The sequence below is a fragment of the Festucalex cinctus genome, chromosome 14, assembly GCF_051991245.1.
Source record: "Festucalex cinctus isolate MCC-2025b chromosome 14, RoL_Fcin_1.0, whole genome shotgun sequence".
Taxonomy (NCBI): domain Eukaryota; kingdom Metazoa; phylum Chordata; class Actinopteri; order Syngnathiformes; family Syngnathidae; genus Festucalex; species Festucalex cinctus.
The window spans coordinates 15,622,547-15,645,320 of NC_135424.1; the positions used below are offsets into that span (position 1 = coordinate 15,622,547).

A 22,774-nucleotide genomic window follows, 5' to 3' on the forward strand; every position below is an offset into this window, starting at 1 on the left:
ATCTGACTTATAAAAAATATTCGAATTTAAAAAAAAAAAAAAAAAAAGTTCAGTCAGAAAAATGATTTTCATGTTTTCATCTACAGTGGATGTACAAAAGTGAGGCATCTACTGCTGGAGCATAGGATTGCACTGCATCGCCTAAACTGGATTGAGCCACTAAAGGGAGAGACCATTTGCCTCTGACCATAGAGAATTGTGAGTAAGAACCAAGTTCTTTCATAGTTCGGTGTTACCACAGTTTCCATATAAAAGTAACTGATCACTTGATTTCAAAAGTAACTTGCTTTACTGATTACTTAATTTTAAAACTTACTTTTGACGTAGAACTTAGTTTATTAGTTGATTTTAGCCCAGGTGTCACACGTCTGGGGGAGATGTTTGTGTTTCTGCATGATAGTGTTTCAGTTTTATCCAGCAAATGGACTCTGGCTCACTGAAGCACATTTTTTTAACTATGTAGATTAGATTTTAAGCAGAAAGATACTGGTAGAATCGCTAAAATTGGTTAATTTAAATTTAGAACGTGGCAATAAATGTCAAACTTGAATGGGATCAAGTTGGAGAAGGCAGTCTACTTGGAAATAAACTCCACATGAGTGTAGGGGTTATATTTATTTACAAACTCAAAAATTAAAAATGTGTACATAAGCATTCAGCATCAACAATTTGACAAGTACATAACATGAACATGTATTTGAAATAATTAAAATCCTTAAAATTCTAAATAAATATCAAATTAATTGAACTGGAACACACATTTCAAATAAATCAATCACCACTGTGTAATCAGGTAAAATAAGCAAGGTAAAACTGAGGGGAGAACAAAATGTGGGCTTTAAATACCCTAATTGCTAGAGTCAGACGATATAAAATGTCAATTTAGTGGAAAGAATCAAATAAATCCTCAAACTTGGGTGTAGAATTGGCAGTTATTTGGACTGCTTGCTAATTCTCCACGTCTTCAAGCTGAGCAGCTCATTACTGTCTGCCAGTTGTTGATGAGACATTTGACAAATAATTAATCAGGCATGCTGCCTCAGTGGAGCAAGTGAAAGTTAATTTCCACACCTCCGCCGCATGTGGGGATGAATCTGAAGCAAGCGCAGTTGGGGCGGCTCCTTTGGCCACACTTTCAGGGTGACCTCCGGCCCTCGTGTTGGCAAAGATTAGATCCAGACTGACAACTCCGCGCTCGTCTTCATCATGTAGCAACATGCAGCGCACATCGGCGCGTCGACGAAGAGTCAAGTTGCGGAATTGAGGATGGCAGGGCCGTATGGTGACTGAGCGTGGGGTCGGATAAAAGACGACATCTTCCTGTACCAGGCCAATGTGTGTTTCGGTAAGTAAAAGCTGAGTCACAGTTTCAAAGCAGCCACCGGAGTTTAAGCAGACTTTCGCGCTTGTGTAGAATAAGATCTGCACATCGCCAAGGGTAACTGATGTTCCATCTTCCATGTTGCAATAAAGAAGATAAATCAGATCGGCGAGACTCTTCTGAAACTGGCAGCACAATCTCAGGCCGGTATCCAACAGAAGATCAGGTACACAATCTTGTGAATCCAATGATAATGTCATCAAGCCACCATGAAATAGCGGGTGCTGAGAGACCTGGCCGTCATCGGGGCTTACGACATCTAATATGGCCAAGCACACGTCTTGGGTGAGCTTCTGGCTGTGAGTGTACACACCCAGGATGCTTTCCTGTGTCGCTCCCATCAAACGCAAGCCGTGGCCTGAAAAGCTTATCTGCATCTCCTTCAAATGCAAGAAAGGGAGCTGGTGGAACAATATCAGCTGCTCAGATTCTGCAGTCAACGTGTAAAGACCCGTTTCCAAGAGAACCAGGAGAGCAGGACGAGGTTGAGGTTGGCCAACTTGAGCTACATTCAACCCAAAGAGGGCTACGATCTTTTGGGAAACCAGCACTGTGCTGGGGAAGACTGACTGGAGAGATTTTTTTAGACGTTTATATGAGAGGTTTTGCATGTTCGCAAGGGCAGCGGGAAAATCTATCAACGGGAGAAAAAAACTTTCAATCTCATGTGTTTGCGCAGTGGAGTTATCTAATGTCTGATCCTCGTCTGTGGATGTCAGGGTAATGGTGTCATTCATTTGGAACATCTCAGCGCTTGTTTTGTCCTCCTGTTGGCCATCTGGGTTCAAATCTGCTTTGATGATCTTTGTATGGGACATGACTGGTGTGATTTGTTGATAACTGGCCCAAAGATGTTCCATTATTTCCATCTGGACTTGCTGCACCAATGGGAGCGCTTTGACCATTGAATAAATACCGCTGATCTTGAAAGATGAAAAGGCACAACTGCTTTTGACTAGGGAAAGGACTTGGCTATCAATTACAGACATGACCTTGCTTGCACTCACAAGAGAAATGAGATGATTGAACCAGTAGGTGACAAAATGCGTTTTTCTTTCCTCTTCCAACTGCTGCAGCAGTGTGGATGAGCTCCAAAGGAAACGCTGAGCATCTTTGACAATCCAACTCACTCCTTTGACCAAGGCACTCAGTCTTGATTTTTGAAGTGCAACCTGTGTTACAGACGCCGCCAAAGAGCCACAATCATTTATGTCTCTAAAGGCCAACTGTCCCTTTATTAAGACGGCATCCTCGGATGGACTGCTACAAGCATCTTTAAGCCGAGGAGTGTTGGTTTGTTGGGGGTCAGACATAGCGTGAGTTTCGACTGTATGCTGAAGGTGGGACGTGTTGCCTAATGAGCTCCCACCAGAGCCAGGTCTCCCCTTGCAGCAATGAGCCACAACACCTCGGATCTCGTTAGCATTCCCCTCTGGCTTCATAACACATCCATCACCTAGGCCCAGGACACTTGTCTGCTGGAGGCTGCCATCCCCTGACCACACTTGCGCTCTTGTACAACTTGATACTTCAGCAGCATTCCCGGCTTCCCTCCAAGGGTGCTCAGACATCAGCTCTGGTCGTGATTTATGACACACAACTATCTCCGGCTCCAGGTCACCCCTGGTGCTTACCCCATTCTGTTGTGTGCCGCCATCCAAATCCAAACTCGTGTGAGGGACGGGGCTTTTTCCAGGTATTTCCTATTTTATATTGTGCCGGTAGATAAAAAGAAAACAGTGATGTCTCGCATTTCTTTTATACCAGCCACAATCATTTGCTTACAAGGTACTGTATACTATTACATTAGAATACAAAAACAAAAAGATTGAAATACTAAAAGTACATTTTAAATGCCCTCTATGCATTTTAATAGGTATGACCAAGTACCAATGGCAGGTATCGGTATCAAGCCGATAGTAGGACTAATTTCAAGTTATCTGTACTCGCAGCGGCGACCAATATTGTGGATGTTATAAGATAAAATTAGAATATTAAAGTGACACTAAAGTCATGTAAATTCAAGGGGAAAATTGCTAAACTGGGATATATAGGTCTTATTTTTATTATCTGTCCATCCATCATCTGAACTGCTTATCCTATTTTTTATTTTCATTAGTTTTTTTTTATTATTAATCTTTGTCAAGGACAATGCAGTCAAACAGTTACAAGCTTGTAGCTAGTATGATGCATATAGAGCTTATAGCTAATGCAAGTTCTCAACTCCAGTCCCCAATTAGGCTCGTCCACAACATTGCAATACATCAATTAAAAAGGGCCACAAAAAAAAAAAAAAAAAATCAGTTGAATAATCAAATTTAAAATTTTGCCATTTTATGTATCCAAACTCAACGTACTAGTGGAATTGGCACTTTTTACTGGTAATTATTCATAAGTTGAGTACTCATCCTGGTATTTGTCAAAAAGTGGTGTCACACATCCCTACAGTTAGTTTTTCCACATAAGTCATTAAAACTCCGTATGAGAATGAAATTTAAAAAAAAAAGGTATAACATCTACGTAATCTGAGGAAGCTATGAGAAAATTTCATGCCTCTGTATGGTGGCCCACAGAGAGTGGAGAGGTTATCCTCAATGCTACAGACAGTTTTTCTTTGCTCACATTTTTTTAATTAATCTTAATAGTGCACAACTTCTCTAGTTTAAAAATAAATAAAATGCATACTTACAGTCATCGTGAAACGATCTGCTTCCGTAAAGGTGGAATAGTGGGTTGCGACTTCAGACTCCACGGTCTTTGAAGTAAGTGGATCAAGCCCACTAAAATGGACGAAGTTAAAAGATCAGAACAGAAAATAATGGACACAAATACACAATATAACATTATCTTATTGCCAATGCTATAGGGGATTTTCATTTATACAATCAGTTAAAGGTTAAAGATAGGGTTGCAACAAGCCTGGACTCCACTATACAAGAAGCAGCCTTTGTGTGTGAAAAGCATCAATCAAATGTCTGGATAAGATTAGAGCTACCCTACCAGCTGTGAAATTAGGGGGGGTGCATGCTGATATGAGACTGAAATACAGCGGAGTGAATGTGCTTCAGATCAATGGCAAATCATGTATATATATAGTATTTTTGCCGCGAATCGAGCAAATAAGTTGCAATCAAACTGAAAAATTTGTGTACTGAAAAACAGCGTTAAAAACACAGCTTTAAGAGAGGCTGCGCTCAAAAGTCCACTTCCTGGGATGAAACAAAATTGCATAAGAAAGCCTCACATTCTCAGAATCCACAAAGGAAGCTATTAAAGTGGTGTGCTAGTGTTGCAATGGCGTAGTTACTATAAGAGTATGTCAACTCAATACAACTGCAGGCAAGATGATTAATGCTAAAACAAAAAGGGAACTAACCCGAAGATGACAAAAAACGTTACATTTTTAATGTGCATATAGTATCTATCAGGTGCTGTTTACTTAATTTACATAGTATTTATTAAAAAAAAAAAAAAAAGGTTGAAACCATTTATTTGCTTACAAGGGTGACCATTTTATGTCTTACAAGTGTGTGAATTTGTGAAAATATGACATGTTCACCACTGCCTGCATTATACAGTTGGTATATTATATATAATATTCAGCAGTGACAAGCAATGTATTGGATTTCATGACATTTACAAAAGCTACATTAGTAAAACCCATGATAAACGGAATTTTTTTTTTTTTTTTTTTTTTTTAATTACCCAACATCAAGTTGGTGTCAGAATTTGTACTAGTGTATCAAAATTATTTCGTCTGGGTTAAATTACAAGAGTGAACAAAAAGTTCAAGTTTACATATGAATACAGAGTTGGAAATTATAGTAAAGTTGAACAGCAGTGCCATCAGTGGTTGACGCTGGTCTTGAGATGGGCTGTGCTGCCAAGATCTGATGGCTGACCGGATACGCAATTCATTTTAAAAGCATACAAAAAGCCTAGGAGAAGATAAAAGCACTTTTCTGCCTCGTGTATTGAAATAGCCATGCTGCATCTCAAAGCTCAGGGCTAAGCAATCATTTGTATTTTCCCCAAAAAACTAAATTGCTTGTCTTCAATATAGTCAAATAAGCAAAAAATATAGAAGTCATTAATTCAAAAATGACGAGAGAAACCATAAGACTTTTCAGTTTGAAATTTCAACAATGATGGAATGTTGACTAAATATTTATCCAATTAGTAGCCACTGAATTCTTAAAGCGTAGAGCAGAGTTGTCTATACACGTTTTTATTTCCAAGGGCAGCACACAGAAAGGTAAGATTAAAAGGCCACTGGCATCCTTCACCTTTTACTTATTTAACATACTTCAATCCTCTTTTTTTATATATATATATATATATATATATATATAATTTTTATTTTTTTACATCCCCTGCTTGGAAATAGACATTTTTGATAGGAGTTTCTAGCTCTAAAAACATCAACTGCTGTCATGCATTCCCTAGTACACAAGTGCTTGCTTCTTGAGGACATTCAAATGGATGCACAGGCTATGGCCATTGGTACTCATTGTTAGAATACTTTCAGAGGGGAGTGTAACTAAACCACCATATCTGTTGATATTGAGGAATGAAAACACCGGCCCCAATCTAATTATTTATCTACTAGTGCAGAGAGAGAGTAAACTTGCCTCTAGTTTAAATTCAGTGTCAAGCTGAATTCCTTTCTATTCCAAGATGAGGTGAGTGGGTTACAGAGCATATGAACTACAATACGGAGATAGCTTCCATCAAGCTATAATGAACAAATAGGTGTAATCTGACTGACTAACAATATATATTAAAAAAAAAAAAAATAATTAAAATAAAATAAATTACAGGGGTAAGGCTACCTTAACTTTATACTCTTCCAAAACCACAGGGACACAATCCTTCTCCCCACGCACTTCAACTGTACTTCGCAAGATTCTGATTTCATCAGTCGATTAGATTTCGATTCACAAGAGTTCAGTTCGATTTTTTTCTGATTTGATTCACATCAATCCAATCCAATATTGATTAATTATGGAACATTTATTATTCTTAAATGTCAAGAACATGATAAAAACTCCACAAATATTACATTCCAAAGTAAATTTTGCGGAGCTAGTAACTGGTGAAATGATTTCAACATGTTATAATCACTCAAGTGTTATACAAACTGACATCAGCAGGAATGAGATGAAAATATTTTCATAAGACTAATTTAATAATTGCAAATATAAACTTAGATTCTGAATTGTCTTAAAGTGCAATAAGTCAAGTCTTTCATAAAATGTGGCGTCACAGCAGTCCATAACCGACTGAACTACTACAGAAACCAGCCTGGGACAGCCTCTCGGCTATCTAGACCAGCTGTGATTTGTACTGGCACAGCTTGAAATACTTGAGGGTGGCGTGCCCATTTGCATGCTCCCACTTGTCACAGAAATACTGCCATGATTTATGGCTTTGATTTTGCAATAACATATATTGCACATCAAGATAGGGAATTAGGAACCTGGTTTAACTGGCCCTTTCACAAGGAGTCTTTTGTATGCATCTGCTTCAAGTCTTACCTTTGAAGACCAAATGTCACCTTGGACAAATCTTTAGATTTTGGCGACAATGTGGTCGTCGATATCCGCGCACTCTGCAGAGAATAGGAGGAGAAAAGACTGGAATGACAATAATGCAAATAAAAAAAAAAACATTTGTTGCTTAATAAAGTCAAGTCATATAAATAAAATAGATAAGACATTTCATTCAGTACATCATGTATGGATGTACCATATTAGACATACTGTATTGACCTTTACGGATAGATGCCTTTTTGTCAGTGCATTTGTCAACGAGCACGATTTTGCTCAAAATGCTTTCAGCTTCTCGCTGGAAAAATTAGAAAAACTTAAAAAAAAATAAAATAAAAAATATGGGCTCCATTTCTCAATATATGCAAGTTAATAACTTTCATAGCCAATATTACATAGACCAGCGGAGCCCAAGTCCGGTCTTTGAGGCAATTAAGTTAATGCAGATGATAGTGATTGAAAGAAGTCTAGCAACTATTCAGACCACAGACAGTATGTCTGCTGTGGTCAGACTTCCTCACCTGCTTCTCTCTGAGATTAGCAGCTTCAGTTGGGTGGTTAAAGCGCAATGTGGTTCTTCTCCCAAGGTGTATGATGGAACCTGAAGAAAAAGGAGTTAGAATGGAAAATTACCAAGCTTCCTGCAAGCTCCAAATATTTGGAATTAATAATGCGAGCCCTACTAAGACAGGTCCAGCAATTAAAGATTTGAGGCTCTTCACGTTTGCCACCAAGAGTAATGATGTAGTGTCAGAACATCATCCATAATTCATAAAAAGTTACTAAGAACCCCAGACTTGGCCGTTAGAAACCTTGCTGTCAATGTTTCAACACATTGAAGTGACTTCAGTAAAAACCTGCTGGCATTAAAAACGGGAGCTGGCCTACATTTCCTCAAATGAGCAAAAGCTACGAAGAAAGCAATTTCTAACGTGAATGGCAGCGACCTAAACCACAGGATGATCTACCAGAGAGAAACGGTCAAGGCTGGCTTGGTAATCCTCAAAAAGTGATCGAATTGAAGTGATATTTGGGTGTATATATATATATCAGGCTCCGATTCATGCAATCACAGCCAGAGATTTTCTCAAGGCCTTGCCATGAAATCTCCGCCTCGACGCTGGCTCCGGCAATTTCTAATCTTGCAACTACAAATGACTTAGACAAGTGACAAAGCACCTGCGAGGACAGCCTCTGATAGATTTCAGCTGCTGTTGGACAGAAAATTACAAACATTTGTTGAAGAAAATGCCCTCAGATACAGCTGTTTGTGAAGGGGATATGGGAAAAGCTGAAATGGTTATGAAAGACCGCTAGCAGAAGGCTGTGCCGCGCCGTTGAGTTGTTATCTCAGAAAGCCAAGCCCTGATGAAGAGCGGGCAGAAAGCAGGAAGGCTCCAAGGCCCGGCAAGCGGCGCCTGTTTGGACAAAAGAGGTTAAGAGTCTCAACACTGTTTGACTCGCTCCTTTCAAAGAGTAATGCTCAGCTCCCACTTCAAACCTGTGGGCCGCTATCAACTCCATCTGCCAATTAAGGAAAAACAGCCCAGGGCTTTGTTGGCCTCTCACCCTTGGAAATGTTTATTAAGAGAAACTATCCATTTTATGAAAAGCTGTATTTACAATGCACCCGTGCCAAGAATGTGGTCCGCAAGAGCCAAGGACAACATGGATTTTATAAATTGAAACAGCTTAATAACCAAATATGGGAACAAGTTCTTTCCTTTCATTTCATTTCTCTCTCAGAGAATATGAGGCAAACTTACCCTGAGTCAGCTGACAGGGATGAGTTACCACGGTGCCATTGATTGAACACACTGCACCCTCCTGAGGGATGAGTGTAACAGTCCCCGCATGGTTCTCAACGGCACAGTGTTCACTGCCAAGTCCAGAATCACCATCTTCTATAAGAAACAAAAACATGTCAAGAATGCAATTTAGAGTCAGTAAATCAACAGATGATGCAACAATGGGCAATATAATTTAGTAACCCTGACTCACCAATATTCAAACGGCAAGATGCTTTGTTTGTGTTTATCGTGGTTCTGCCTTCCTACAGTGGTGATTAATCACAAGACAATATGTAAGGTGTGTGTTTTGTTCTACTGCAATCCTAAAGACCAATTAACAGAAAATGCAAAGATGAAACACTCCATTCATTCACTTTCAAATAATAAAGGACGACGCCAGTGCTGAGCAAGTCTTCATCAATGCTTATCAGATGGGGTAACTGGCAGTCCAAAACCACTGTGCTCCCTTCCTTCTTCAGAGCCACCGCTTCCTCCTATGGGACACAAAAGATTATCCTGAGAAGGACAGAGACCATCTCAATAGCCTGTAGTCGAAATGGCACACAATAAAAGAAAAAAAAAGAAAAAAAAAAAGCTGACAGACATTTAATGACAAGCAGCAGAAAACTGAATTCTTTATGACTGCTCTTCCTTGCCTGAAGGCCAAGCAGAATAGCCGAGTTTTTGCCATGTGTTGCTATGAAGCAGTCGAGTAGCTGACTGGGAGAGAGTTGCAATAAATCATTTAGATTACCATGGCGAGAGTCAAACTGTACATCGTGTTCGCAGAGCGAAAAAGACGCAGTGCCAGCAGCCACACACATTATATAACACGCACCATTGCCACCAGTGATGCATAACCATCGCAAGCTTGTATGTCAACATAAACTTATTCCACATCATTAAGAATGTAGCTATATGGAAGGTAAAACAAGCGAATCTTACAACAGTGGATCCTCCAAAGTTAATGTCCGACTACAACATTGCCCCTTAAAAGGCAGTCTTTATAAAAAAATTTTTTTTTTAAAAACTCAGGAAAATGCACTTTTTAAATCAGGATGTACACACTAACTTTCTCTCAGTATACACATTGTGTTTTGCCATTTTGCGTTTGTTTTGTAAACAGCGGGACGTTTCTGTGGAAAGACAGTATTTACAACCCTCCAGCCAATCACAGAGCGGGAGGTGGCGTGTCGCAAACGGGGCCGGGCGAACGTGTCAGCTGCGTGACGTCACTCCCACGGCAATTTGAAAGCATGCACTGATTTTTTATTTTTTTTTCCCCCCACTCACAGAAGCTTACGTGTGTGAATGAGTGAGTGAAGGAAAAAAAAATCCGTGCGTGCTTTCAAATTGCCGCGGGAGTGACGTCACGCATCTGACACGTTCGCCCGGCCTCGTTTGCGACACGCCACCCCCCGTTCTGTGATTGGCTGGAGGGTTGTAAATACTGTCTTTCCACAGAAACGTGAAACGTCCCGCTGTTTACAAAACAAACACAAAATGGCAAAATACGGGCTGGGGAGGTGGGGGTTTAGGATGAAATTACCACAAAAGATTAACAAAAACACAGATGTGTAGACTGAGAGAACGTTAGTGTGTACATCCTGTATTTAAAAAGTGCATTTTCCTGAGTGAATCCGGCAGACAGCCCCTTGAACTATATGTTGTATGTACCCCACTACTCTTACCACACCATTCTGATTAATATAGTGTTTGTGGACTATGAAAAAAGTAGCAAAACTAATACTAGTTTGTATCCATTTCAGGGGGTGGCCATTTTGTCACTTGCTGTTGACTGAAAAGTACATCACAGTTACTTAGGTAACAATCACAGCTCAGATTCAGAAAACAGTTGAAGATAAAATAAATAAATAAAAAAGGTCGACTTCCCCTTTATGTGATAGAATTTTATGTACAGTACTGTTCAGAGCACATAGAGTTTGTTCCAAAAGTAATTCCCAACTCAATTGGCAAGAAATGAAGCGTTTAGCCTGGGATGATCCACTGGGTTCAAAGGCCACACTGAATTGAGCCATAAAAGAGAAATTTACCACTAGACAAGCGTTCACAGCCAATAATGTCCCTCTCAGGGCTTTGGGGTTCGATAAGCCGGAGTCTACATCCAAGCACAAGTGCTCCTCAAAGAGGTATGCTCCTTTTAAGATGTTGGACTACCACTTGAGATTGCTATGGATGATCAGGAGTACCTCCCCAAGAGGTAGAGTAGAAAATCTTGCATATGGGGAACTGTAGAGCCACCATTCTTATAAACGCCTGCCTCCTACTCACTTCGGCATGGATTGGGCAGTGACAAGAAACACGTCCACAGCCTCACTCTGTGGCAGTTGAGAGATTGAAGAAATCCTCCCCACCATCCCCCTGATGAAGCAGGAGAGGTATCGACCGGGGCCTGTTAATTAAAAGGGATTCTTCACAGACTTCATTAGAAGTTGGGAGAGGCCTGGCACATTAATGCACTGTCACATTCCTCTGACATCAGGGAACAGATGAAATGCGCTTGGAGTCCCCTCACATGCACATACGTGGCAGTGAACGCTGCATTTCAGATGGGCACACAGTCAGTCAGTGTGTCATGTTAACCAAAGAAAATAAAATTGGCTTTTCACTAGAGAGAGCTGGTGAGCAGGTTGTAATTCATGATGACCTTGGTTAAAGGAACACTGACTTCCATTAAATATACTTTTGTCAGCAAAATTAAAATGTCTAAGGCTGTTGTAGAAGTGACCATATGAAAATTTAAACAGTGGCATAGATATATTTTTTTTAATGTTGCATATTGATATGTTATCTATTGTGAGAAAGAACTAACTTTATCTTAACATAAATTGCTAATATTAGTATAAAAAAATTATTTGAGCACGTTATTTCAGAAGTGTGTATCAAACTATAGCCCTTTGCATCAATTTACCCAAGAAGTAGCACTTAGTTTATAAATTAAAAAAAAAAAAAAAAAAAAAAAAAAAAAAAAGTTGTTGCTGAGCGAAGATAGTTATTCCACTTATCTAAATTAAGTACCGACCCTACCTCCATTGTCTGCAAAAGTATGACAGAATCCCACTTCTAATTTTTCCACCCAGACAAAATGCAAATGTACTACTACTGGGCGACAAATATCAAATCCAAAAAGTTGTTAAAATGATTCTAATTTTGGCATCACGAGAGCGCCTGCTGCTGTTCACCAGTACAGTGGCCTTTTGCTCGGTTGATACACCGAGTCCACAGGAATGTAAACAGCTATAATGCCAGTTTTCTTTAGTCAAATGGATTATGATGACATCCAAAATAAACAGACAAGACGGTTCATTAATACTGCATTCCCACCAATACAAGATTAAAGTGCCATATGTCAATAATCAAGATTTCATAATTAGGAGCAATGACAGCTGCTAATGAGTTCCAGTACCATTGTTTTAAGTAAGGGACTGTCAAGTCCCCCAAAATGTCACCTGCTAAACTTAGAGCATAGGATACTAATACCGCGCAACATACGACATTTCGGCATGTACATTCTGAATGGCCACTTAAAGAAGTGCTAGATCAGAACACGAATTGACCCAAAAATGTATCCATATACCAAATAAGTGGTTTAACAGTCTTGGAATATAAAATATATTCTGAGACATTTTTAGAAATATCCCTAATTTAGGTGTGAAGAAAACTGCTCAATACTCAAAGTATATCGTCGAGCATGTATTATTGGACAATAAATCAAACCCCTGCTTCTCATGACAAGCACGATCCCGGTTTATGCATAATGGAACAAGCTACTTGGCTAACTATGATGAGGCCCAAAACGATGGCATTTGGTGTGATTTGGGATGTTGGGAAAACATTCAGAGGAAAATTGTTCAGCAGTGAACTGTTGAAATGGTGGTGCTCTTTTTTTCTTTCCTAGAACCTTTGGGGCTTTGCTAACTCACAGCCTCAAAACATAATATTGGGTTGCAGCAGAGTGCATGTCATTTTGGTTTCTCTTTGCCAGACTTCCAAACACTGTCACATTCTCACATGAGGAGTATTTCAACAACTCAGCGTTTGGATGCCATTTAAATCTTAATAGATGCAAAGTTATATTTCATGCCAGGTTGACTCTGTTTTTCTCTCTCCCTCCCGACTATGCGCGTCCTACATGTCTGGATGTTTTTAGGAGCTGCGAGGACACCAACTGGTGGCGGTACTTCACTGCAAGCATAAGTGTCAAAACTGCTTCTATCTTGAAAAGACAGCAGGTAACAAGGATTCTAGTATTGAAAGGATGAAAATGTTTGTTTTTTTTAACTAAAACAACAATTGTCCAGGAAATTAAGATAAACTTCCATTGAAGAGGATAAACTTGTGACAAAAAGTAACCTTACCTGAAGAATACCACGAGTCTCCTCCCATTTGCAAGTCCACTCTTTGGTTACAGTATAAACCTGCAGCAATTGGAAGCATTACATAAGTTAAATAAGCACCCTAAAACTGTTCAGTTAACTAACTTCATTTTACCATTAGTATAACTATTACTTTTATATATGCGGCATACAGACCTTTTCTTCATTTTGATGCAGCTCCTCTTCAACTCTCAGTGAAGAAGACAGACTGTGAGAAACCTGTAACAGTACATATAAATACATCCAAGTGTAAATATATGTCCATGTAATCAACTCGGCAAAAACATATGCCAATATTGCAGGACAGGAACAATACAGGACCCGTCTGGTTTCTAGCAGACTTTTCAGCCTGGTAACCTCGGCCTCTAGATCCTGGATCAACTTGACACTGCCATCTTCGTTCACTGTGGGTGTGTTCACGATGTTTCGAGCCCGGTTGGCATAACGCAATGTGCTCAGGGTCTCCCCATAGTTAACACTAGCTGGGGAAATGGCTGCAACAAGAGGTCAAGAGGTCATCAGAGAAATGTACAAATAAGAGCTATACTATAAAGCAGGGGGGTGGATTACCTGGTTTATAAGTGTGCATTTGTGTATACAGTACATACTTGCAATCATAGTAGTCTTCGAGTTTCCACCAAGACTGTCTTTGAGCAGCCATGTAAGTACAGAGTCTCTGTACGGGATGAAGATCATCTTTTTTGTTGCCGGTTGTTCTACACTGAGCTCGGCTGGAAGATCAAAAGCGCACATATTAAAAAAATAATTTCTAATCTGTCCTCAACATGGTCAGTAGCCTAAACAACTAATTTATAACAATTATGTCATACATCAGTTTCAGGAAAGCTCTTTATATACCCATGGTGAAATTAAAAGTAATCCAACCCTCAAATTAAAATTCACTTTCACTAGTTCTCTTTTGGGTGTAAATAATTTTGTGCTTAAGAGGGAAGGTCATCCCAAAAGAGTTATTTACAATAAAATGTTTTAAGCAGCCCACGTAATCTAAACAGCATTACAATTAATAAATTAAAGTGAAATTGACATCACAGCTCAGCTTGGAACATTACATGACCAAACTCAGAACAGTTGAGTCAAGATTGGTCATTACCTCAGCAACTGCGAGTGTGGCAAAATGGCCGCCCCTGAGATCAATTACAAATGTGGATTTTGCTGCTTAATACACATTTTACAAACAATATTAATCAGAATGCCATATTTAGACTAGTGGAGATGCATACAGCATTGTAAAGAACATTTTTGGGTTGACTTCCCCCTTTTAACTGCTACTGTTATTTTCCCATTAATATTTCTTTTGGCACAAGTCAACAAGGTGTCAGTAGGTTAGTCCTGATTTTAGTGCCATTTACCCAGAGCTGAGATCACATTGCCCAGGGTGACGAGGGATTTGTTGATGTTGGCGCCCTCCTTCAGTCTGGTGCCCGAAGTCTGCGTGGTGTTTGCCCTCTCACTGCCAGCCAAGTCGACCAGATGGATCTTACTCACCATCTCACGTGGCAACTCTGCATCAAACCATGTCTGTGGCAAAGAAAACCTTCAGAGGTATACTCAAGCACATAGCAGCATGACAACAAAAGAGCATGTTACAATGAAGAAGAAAAAGCATCCTTTGAAGTTACTGAAAAGGTTCAGGACACCAATAGAGAATCAGGTTAATTAGACCTCCTGAGACACAGCCTTTATCAACCTCCCAAAATTTCAAGGGTACTTCAAGATGTACTCCAATTTAACACAGTGCACTCCTTATGCACACCACACCTTACCTGAGTGAATCTGATGGTGAAGATTGCATGCGAGCGGCTGCTGGAGTCATTCATCCATGTGCTTGCGGTGATACGGTTTCCGTTGCCAGCAGCTATCAACGTTTCCATGTTGCTGTAGCTGTGGACCAAATGCTTGGACAGATCTAAGCACAGAGGAAGTTTACTTTTTACGTTTAAGAAATTACCATATTTATGTCAACTCATGAGTGTGGTATATTAGAAGGAAGTGAATGTATGTGTTTGGGGCAAATCTTACTCTCAACATAAGGTCCATCCCTCGGGTGCTCTCTCACTCTTAATCCGCCACCCTCCATGAGTACAGTCCTCTTTTTAAGAAGGTCATGCACACGTTCATTGTAGATTTCCATAAAGCTGGTATCCAAAGTCCAAAAGGGTTTCAGTGTTAGCTCAGTGTTTTGAATGACAACACCAAACGGGAAAAGTGAACTCCATCAAAAAGCGAATAATGAATAAAATTCTAGAATCAATGAAGGAATGTTTCATCCAGAACAAGACGTTCACTCTGATTGAACCTGATATGAGGACATGTGACAATATACAGTTAAAAAAAATATATATATATTTTTTTCTATGGCCCAGATAAATTTTGGCTTAAGACAAGAGTCATAGCAATTTTGTTCAAATAAGATTTCAAACCTAGTACGTAAATAAATAAATAAATAAATGAATAAATAAATATCTAGGTAGCTATGACAAAACTGTACCAAATAGGTTGCATATAAACAGGACTGTCACAATATATGATTAACATGATTTAAGGCAAAGTTATTTAGGAAGACTCTCACTAAAGCATATACTCTATACCACGCAAGTTTTGGTTCAACACAATGAAGACTGCAAGAGAGGAAGAGTGTTAGAGTCTAAAGCATTACAAGCCGAAGAGTTTTCCAGAATTGCAAGTGTTTTGGCTCTGTGTTAAGCACAGGAAAAAAAAAAAAAAAAAAAAAAAAAAAAAAAAAAAGGTTCAAATTTTATATACAGTCTATTATTGTTTGTAAGAGCTTATGTTACTCATTTATAAGAAGCAAGTTACATATTGTACCATTTTCGACAACGGATATGAGGGAACTTAAGCAAACAAACCTGAGAAAAACAATATTAAAATTAAGCATTTTTTAAGTCAATGAAAAGTCATCTAAAAAGCAAACGCTAAAGAAGGCAAACAAACAGTTGTGGGGTTGAATTTAACCAAAGGGGTTACAAATGCACTGCAAGCACCAAAATGTGGATGTACTTGAATTTCCTCAATACAGGAGGAGATCTGGCAAACCGGAGGAGGGCACAGAAGAAATTGCTAGCTTTGCAAGTTCTTTGTGAGCAAAAGGAGGCATGAAGTAGGGCAAGGTGCACTGAGGGTAAGCAGCAGGTGTAAAGTGGAGCAACCTTTTTTTTTTGTTACAAAGGAGGCACTGACTTTCAGAATATTGTAGTTAACTTCATTAGTACGGTGCAGGATTAATAGTGGCCATTTAATAATGCAACTGAGGTGAGTTTTTTGGGGGGACCGTTTGCAGGTTTGAGACCTACTGGATATTTGGAGATTAGGAGCCATGTTAAAAAAATAAAATAAAATAATCACCCAGATTATAAACCTAAATTATTGAGGGAGACTATGTTCACAAATGTATAGGTATTACTGTACTCATATCAAACATGGCAAATTGATAAAGAAAACTTTACCAGTCACATATTTCCTCGTTACTGTTTTTCTTTTTAAAAATCACTCAACTTTATTTATAAAGCACTTTCAAACAAGCATTGCTGGATACAAAGTGCTGTACTGGAACAGAAGTCGGTCATGCAGTAAAGACGATTTTGTAAAGAAATTTTTGTCTTGACTTCTATATAAATAAATAAAACATGGTCCCTTACCTGACCTCTGTATGAAATGACACCACATTGTTTATGCTTCTCTCTGACATTTTGGAGAACAAGCCTTCGCAGATACGTGGGATTAAACCTTTTTCTTCCTGGCAAATGAAACAAAACAAGAGTTTACAACACTCAAAACTCTGTAGTTATGTTGTACTCTTTTAATGTGAGTGTTTGTGTTGCTGTTGACAAAAATGGCATGGCGGAGGCGGTGGAACTACTACTACTACAAAGTTACTGAAGCGTTAAAGCAATCTCTTGATCCCTTGTTTTAATTACACAGCAGTAGATGGTTAGCATTAAGGACGTTTTATGTAATTACTAATAATCAAGTGTGTTGAAAGGAGCAGTGATGCTCTCCTGGTAGACAACCATTTACCCCTTGGTAGAGTGAAATTCACATTTGAGTGCAAGGTGGGAAATGGAAAAGCCACGCGCTGCTGCACTCATCACGTTTTCTGATTAGTGCAGGAAAACACGGAGACAAATGGAAGAAAGAAGAGATGTCTGATGAGGTTACTTTCTAATGTAGAAATGTGTCAGCATTGCGTTCACGCTGGGTAAGCACTACTAAAATGCTTTGCAGTGTAAGCTCCTCAATGCTGATTATATTGGGACAGGAGGAGAGCATTAGAATGGTGGCTGTGTTCTACGTGTGGACTGTGGTTTAAAGTGTTGGTTCATTTTCATACGTTTGTCTTTTTTAATGGCACCTCCGCAGCACCCAAACTGTTCTGGTAAAACTTAGTGTGCCTCCAGGATCTCATACACTTGGATTAGTTGAAAATCACACAATTCCAATTAGGTATTAGAGAAGTCATAACCAGCAGCGTGAATGTACAGAGAAATCGAAGGGTGCAAGGGACACCAACATCGTCCGACTTTCTTAAAACATGCTAAAACCAAGCAAGCAATTATGTATCATCACTGGCGGTGTTTTGAAAAAAATAAAATAAAAAGTTCACTTGAGGCTCTTAATCAATGTGATGTTCACAAACCAGATCTTGACACAGATCAAATAAGGTGGAGGAAAACATTTTTGATTCAGAAACAACTTAATTCATGTGGCAATACAAAGAGAAATTGTTGATTAAAGTTTCTTTGCATATCAAAAAACACTCAAATTCGAAATGTATTAGTCGTCAGGTACGTCCCACTTTTTTCCCAAACACACGCACTATTGAGGTTGCACACCATGTCAAGATTTTTTTTGTTGTTTTGTTTTTTTAAATATATGCTGTGATGGCCGCTAGAAAATGGTTTGTGGACCATAAATGTCCCCTGGGCTGTAGTTTGGACACCACTATTGCCAGCAAAATCAGAATTGTTTGGTATTAGATTAAGCAGACTGTCAATTGCTTTGACTTATTGACACACATTATGAACAAATAAATTATCCAGAAATCCTGGTCATTCCAAATGGTTCACATTCTTTTTACAACCGTAGCTCTGGTTGCACTCATTTCATTCACTAGCAACTTTGTTCTGTTGTCAAGCCTTCACATAATTGGGCGTTTGGTCAAAAAGGGGTAAATTAGGATTCTAAACTATTTTGGAGATCTCACAGCCTTAGTCTTTTAGCCTCGACTACTGCAAGTCCTTTCTGGTGCACATCATGCAAAAAATGACAGCTAGTCCAGAAGTCTTACCCCAGGACCCACTCAATTAGTCATCACACCTGACCTCCAGCAGCTTCATTGGCTTCTAATTATCACATCAACCAGCCCAGGGTGCAAACCGTCTTTTGCCCCTGGGCAGCTGTGACAGGCTCCAGCATACCCGTTTAGGGCCTAAGCCCAACTACTCAGTACTTCACCGATGTCCTCCAACAATGAGTATTTTAAATCCTCATTAACCCCTAATGTACCTAATATTGTGCAAGTGTGTGTGTGTGTGTGTGTGTGTGTATTATACAGTACATGGATTTAAAGCTTATACAGGGTTGGGAAACCTGGAAACCTTACCGCATGACCCATCATGGTGTAAGATTTCCCTGATCCAGTTTGGCCATAGGCAAAAACACAGGCATTGAAACCTTCAAATGCAGCTTTTAAGACATCATGTCCCAGATCATTGAATATCTAAAACATAAATAAACAAACAAAAAGATAAACACTGTTAACATTTACAACAAGAAAAGCAAAATGTGCAAACAAAAAAAATAATTTACCTTCTCCTGGGATGCAAATGAGGGACTTTTGTAACTTGAATCATATGAAAAATCATAAGTAAATATCTTTGTGTTCTTATCGTCCCCTCGAATCGATGACGGCTGAAGAATTTCAAGAGCATCCATTACTTTGTAATAATCTGGCTCATGGCGCGTTGCTGATAACACAAAAAAAAAAAAAAAAAAAAAAAAAAACACTGTACCTACCTTACACAAATATATGGTGTTTCCTTCCAAACGAGTCACCACCTTTGATGATAATCGCTCTTCTCTGTGGAGAAGTAAATAAGAGTGTTTTGTTAGTAAATAAATTATTTACGTATATTGCTTTTTGTTTTACCTTTTGTTAAGTGGACGGACTCGAACTGCAACACGTACTGAGGCCATCACGGAGAAAATAAAAGCAGCAACCTTCCACGTTGAACGTGAGCGTCGGTAATGAGACCTTGTGAGAAGATCCACTGCCAATTAATACACCTGTGCACTGTCTTGAGTTACCTTTTAAGGATGTGCATGTTTTATGCAGTAGAGGTCACCATTTACAAGCGCAGATTTAAACATTGGTGGTGGAATAAAGTGCAATAAATATACCCTCCATTGTATTTTGTAACATAAAGACTGTTTGTTGCATATTTATACAACAGGATTCGTTTCCTAAAAAAGAAGACGTAGATGTTGCACATTTCTTTATATAAATAAATAAATAAATAAATAAATGAAACAAAAAAAAAAAAAAGACGTCAGTAACATATTTGGCCAGTTTTGAAATGTAGCATCTTTTCTCCAATAGAGGTCGCCATTTACAAGCGCAGATTTAAACATTGGTGGTCGAATAAAGTACAATAAATATATAATACACTCATTGTATTTTGTAGCATACTGTACAAACTGTTGGTTGCATACTATACAACGGGCTTCATTTCCTAAAAAAAAGAAGACGTAGATGTTGCACATTTCTAAAAAGATGAGGTCAGTAACATTGACGTATTCTAAGTGAATTTTTGTGGCCATATTTTGGGCAGTTTTGAACTGTATCTTTATTATATGTTTAACATGCAGTTGCCAGGATTAGCATCACTTTTTTTTATGAAAGGCACTTTGAACATGTAAGCATCAGAGTTCTGTTTTGTCTTGTTTTTATTTGTATCATGCCCAAATAAACTAAACTAAACTAAATGTATACATGTATAAAAAAAAAAAATAATAATTAGTAATTAATTATTAGTATCTATAAAAGTGGGTTGGGACTGTTTATAACAGGAAAATGCGGGGCCTTGGATCTCATGGTGACATTTGACAATCTTCAGCCGTCACCACCTAATTTAGGGAATTCCGACGTTTTAGTCTGCGTTTGAACGTAGCGAAGGCACCGTTTCCCATGATGCTTTGCGGTAGACAGTCTGTTATTCGGCGGTAACATTTAAATCTACAGCACAGGGTTCGAGTTTTAAAAAACGAGATAAAAACAAAAACAATAATTAAAAAACACAATCGCAAACGACGAGGACAGCGGAATAATGAAGAACCCGTCCCCGTCTACAAAAAACTTTGATGAAGTGGAAGTGACTGTAGCGCCAAGAGTACATAATGTCCCGGACGGTTCATATTCACAAGGATTTTCGCAAGAAATTTTAGGCCAGGCTGATCGTAAAACAGTAGCGGGCGAAAAAGAGTTAAAATGTCCTGAACACGAATTAAGAGCAAGCCAGGATCGTGTTAACATCACCGTGTCTTCAAGCAACTTGCTTGGTAAGCGATCGGTACTTCTACTTCCTCATACTGTATTTTTCCGTCGATTCGTCAATCTACACCACACGTTTGCCATTGGGTTAAGGATTTCTCTCATTGTAACTGTATTATAATGTTGTCGACGCGTTTCATATTAGATTAATTAATCAAAAATATGTACATAATTACAGATACTTTTTTTTGCGATGGGGGAGTTGCATAAGTACAATTAAGAATGTAGACTGAAAAAGCACGAATGTGAAAATTAATATATGTAATCTTAAAATAAATAAGACTCTTCTGTTAACTCATACATTTGCTGAGCAAAACCTTTTTCCATAATGCTTCTAATGTTATGAACTAGGGGTGTGAATTGCCTAGTACCTGACGATTCGATTCGTATCACGATTCACAGGTCACGATTCGATTCGATACCGATTAATCCCGATACGAATGGTCACGATTCGATACCGATTAATCCCCATACGAATTTATAAGTCGATTGTTGCGATTTTTTTCCATTCAAATTTAGAAAATACTATCAGTAAATTTGTACATGTACACTGTAAGATTTGTATGAATATATTTATCTAAAACTTGAGGCTTATAACCGTGAGCCACTGTACACAAACAGTTTGCAATCTGTTTCACATTTGAACAGCATTAAAATAAAAATATTAAGGCTTAATGTGCCGTTCATATAACATTCTTCCATGCTCAAGGTGTGAATCCTAAAAAAAAAAAAGAAAAAAAAAAAAAAAAAAAAAAGAAAAAAAAAAAAAGAAAATCGATTCTGCCCATTATTGAATCGATTCGAGAATCGCGCGATGTAGTATCGCGATATATCGCCGAATCGATTTTTTTTAACACCCCTATTATGAACTAAATAACAAAAAAATCTAGATTATCCAATTATAACATCTACTTAAGTACAATAAATGTATTTGTAATTTGCTACTTCCAGCCACTGTTCACTGATCAACACTGCCTTGGTTTAGGAAATTGTATTCACCATCTAACAATCTTTGTCCATTGTTCATCCATTTACTGCTTATGTTGACAGAAAACAAGCAAGAGCGAGACTGCAGCGTGACAGTTGATAAACAACAGTTGGACACAACAGCTGAGAGTGACGCAGAGATGGTGAGAAGGGCAAAGGAGGAGGGAATTGTCAGCGTGTTCTTCCCGGGACCCGTGACACAGGAAGGCTGCTGCCGCTTTGTCAGCGAAATCCTCAAGTGTATTTTGTATCAGAGGCAACAACTCCCCATGACCTATGATCAACTAGTGTACTCCCAGAAGAAATGGCAAGACTCAAAAGTGGTGAATGACCAATCCTATCGCATAGAATCTCATCATAGATGCAGAGTATATTTTTGTTGTGGTTTATCTTCATACACTTCTGTTTGTTTCTACTTCTCAGGATAAAGATGTTGTTTGTGGAAGGCAAGTGAATTTGGCAGATGCAAGCAGACGTAAGTGTCAGAAGACGCTCCAGGACCTGGAGGAGGTGCTGCATCAGCTGGAGGTGCTGTTCTCCCTTAGCAAGGTACCGCGAGTTCTGCTGCTCATGGGTGGCTCACTCATCCTCCCCAAAGAGATATATGAGATCAACCTGGAGGCCCTGGTATTAGGAAGTGGCGATCAATGCTTACGGGTGTCATCATGTTTAAGACAACTCTTCCGCACGCTGTTTGTAGCTGACCTTTTGTCTGATAGTAGACCAGGACATTTAATGCCCACCACGGTCTTGGCACTGGCCCACAGCGACTGTGGGGTAGGTTGGTTCCACCCTAAACTCAAATTTAAAGTACCAACTTGTGTCAAAAAACAAATGATTACTCTCTGTACGGATCTGGGCAGTTTGGGGAAGGAAAGCACAGAAATGGCGGACTGGCAGGAATATGTGTGGTTTCAAGCACCTACGACCATCAAAGGCTTTCGTAACTGATTGCAAATGTGCTACTTTAAAAAAAAAATCATGGTTCATATGAGCTTTGAATGTGTATTTTACATTTTTACTATTATATTTTTTAATGAAACCTTGCAACTTTTTTTGTTATTAAAATGGATTCACACAAG

At 38.9% G+C, this 22,774-nt stretch overlaps 2 protein-coding genes across 4 annotated transcripts; one reads left to right on the forward strand and one right to left on the reverse strand.

Annotated features, from left to right (window-relative positions):
- Positions 1-600: 600 nt before the first annotated feature.
- kif16bb (kinesin family member 16Bb) lies at positions 601-19,460 on the reverse strand. 3 transcript variants are annotated; one of them, XM_077496033.1, is made up of 19 exons: positions 19,305-19,460; positions 19,172-19,235; positions 18,965-19,066; positions 18,759-18,875; positions 16,795-16,892; positions 15,158-15,273; positions 14,902-15,044; positions 14,488-14,656; positions 13,726-13,848; positions 13,439-13,611; positions 13,274-13,336; positions 13,100-13,159; positions 9,095-9,214; positions 8,932-8,983; positions 8,697-8,831; positions 7,452-7,531; positions 6,919-6,992; positions 4,071-4,161; positions 601-3,084 (listed from the first exon to the last, which is right to left on the reverse strand). In XM_077496033.1, the coding sequence occupies exons 1-19, from the start codon at positions 19,349-19,351 to the stop codon at positions 982-984; spliced, it is 3,930 nt and encodes a 1,309-aa protein (XP_077352159.1). In that variant the 5' UTR covers positions 19,352-19,460; the 3' UTR covers positions 601-981. The 3 variants fall into 3 exon arrangements, with proteins under 3 accessions (XP_077352159.1, XP_077352158.1, XP_077352160.1); XM_077496032.1 differs by having other exon boundaries at positions 8,697-8,834; XM_077496034.1 differs by having other exon boundaries at positions 8,697-8,834; positions 19,177-19,235; positions 19,305-19,404.
- An 869-nt stretch (positions 19,461-20,329) lies between these two features.
- On the forward strand, positions 20,330-22,773 carry mad2l1bp (MAD2L1 binding protein). Its single transcript, XM_077495426.1, has 3 exons — positions 20,330-20,713; positions 21,756-22,015; positions 22,116-22,773. Exons 1-3 carry the CDS (start codon positions 20,482-20,484, stop codon positions 22,641-22,643), a joined length of 1,020 nt encoding a protein of 339 aa, XP_077351552.1. The 5' UTR covers positions 20,330-20,481; the 3' UTR covers positions 22,644-22,773.
- Position 22,774: the final 1 nt, after the last annotated feature.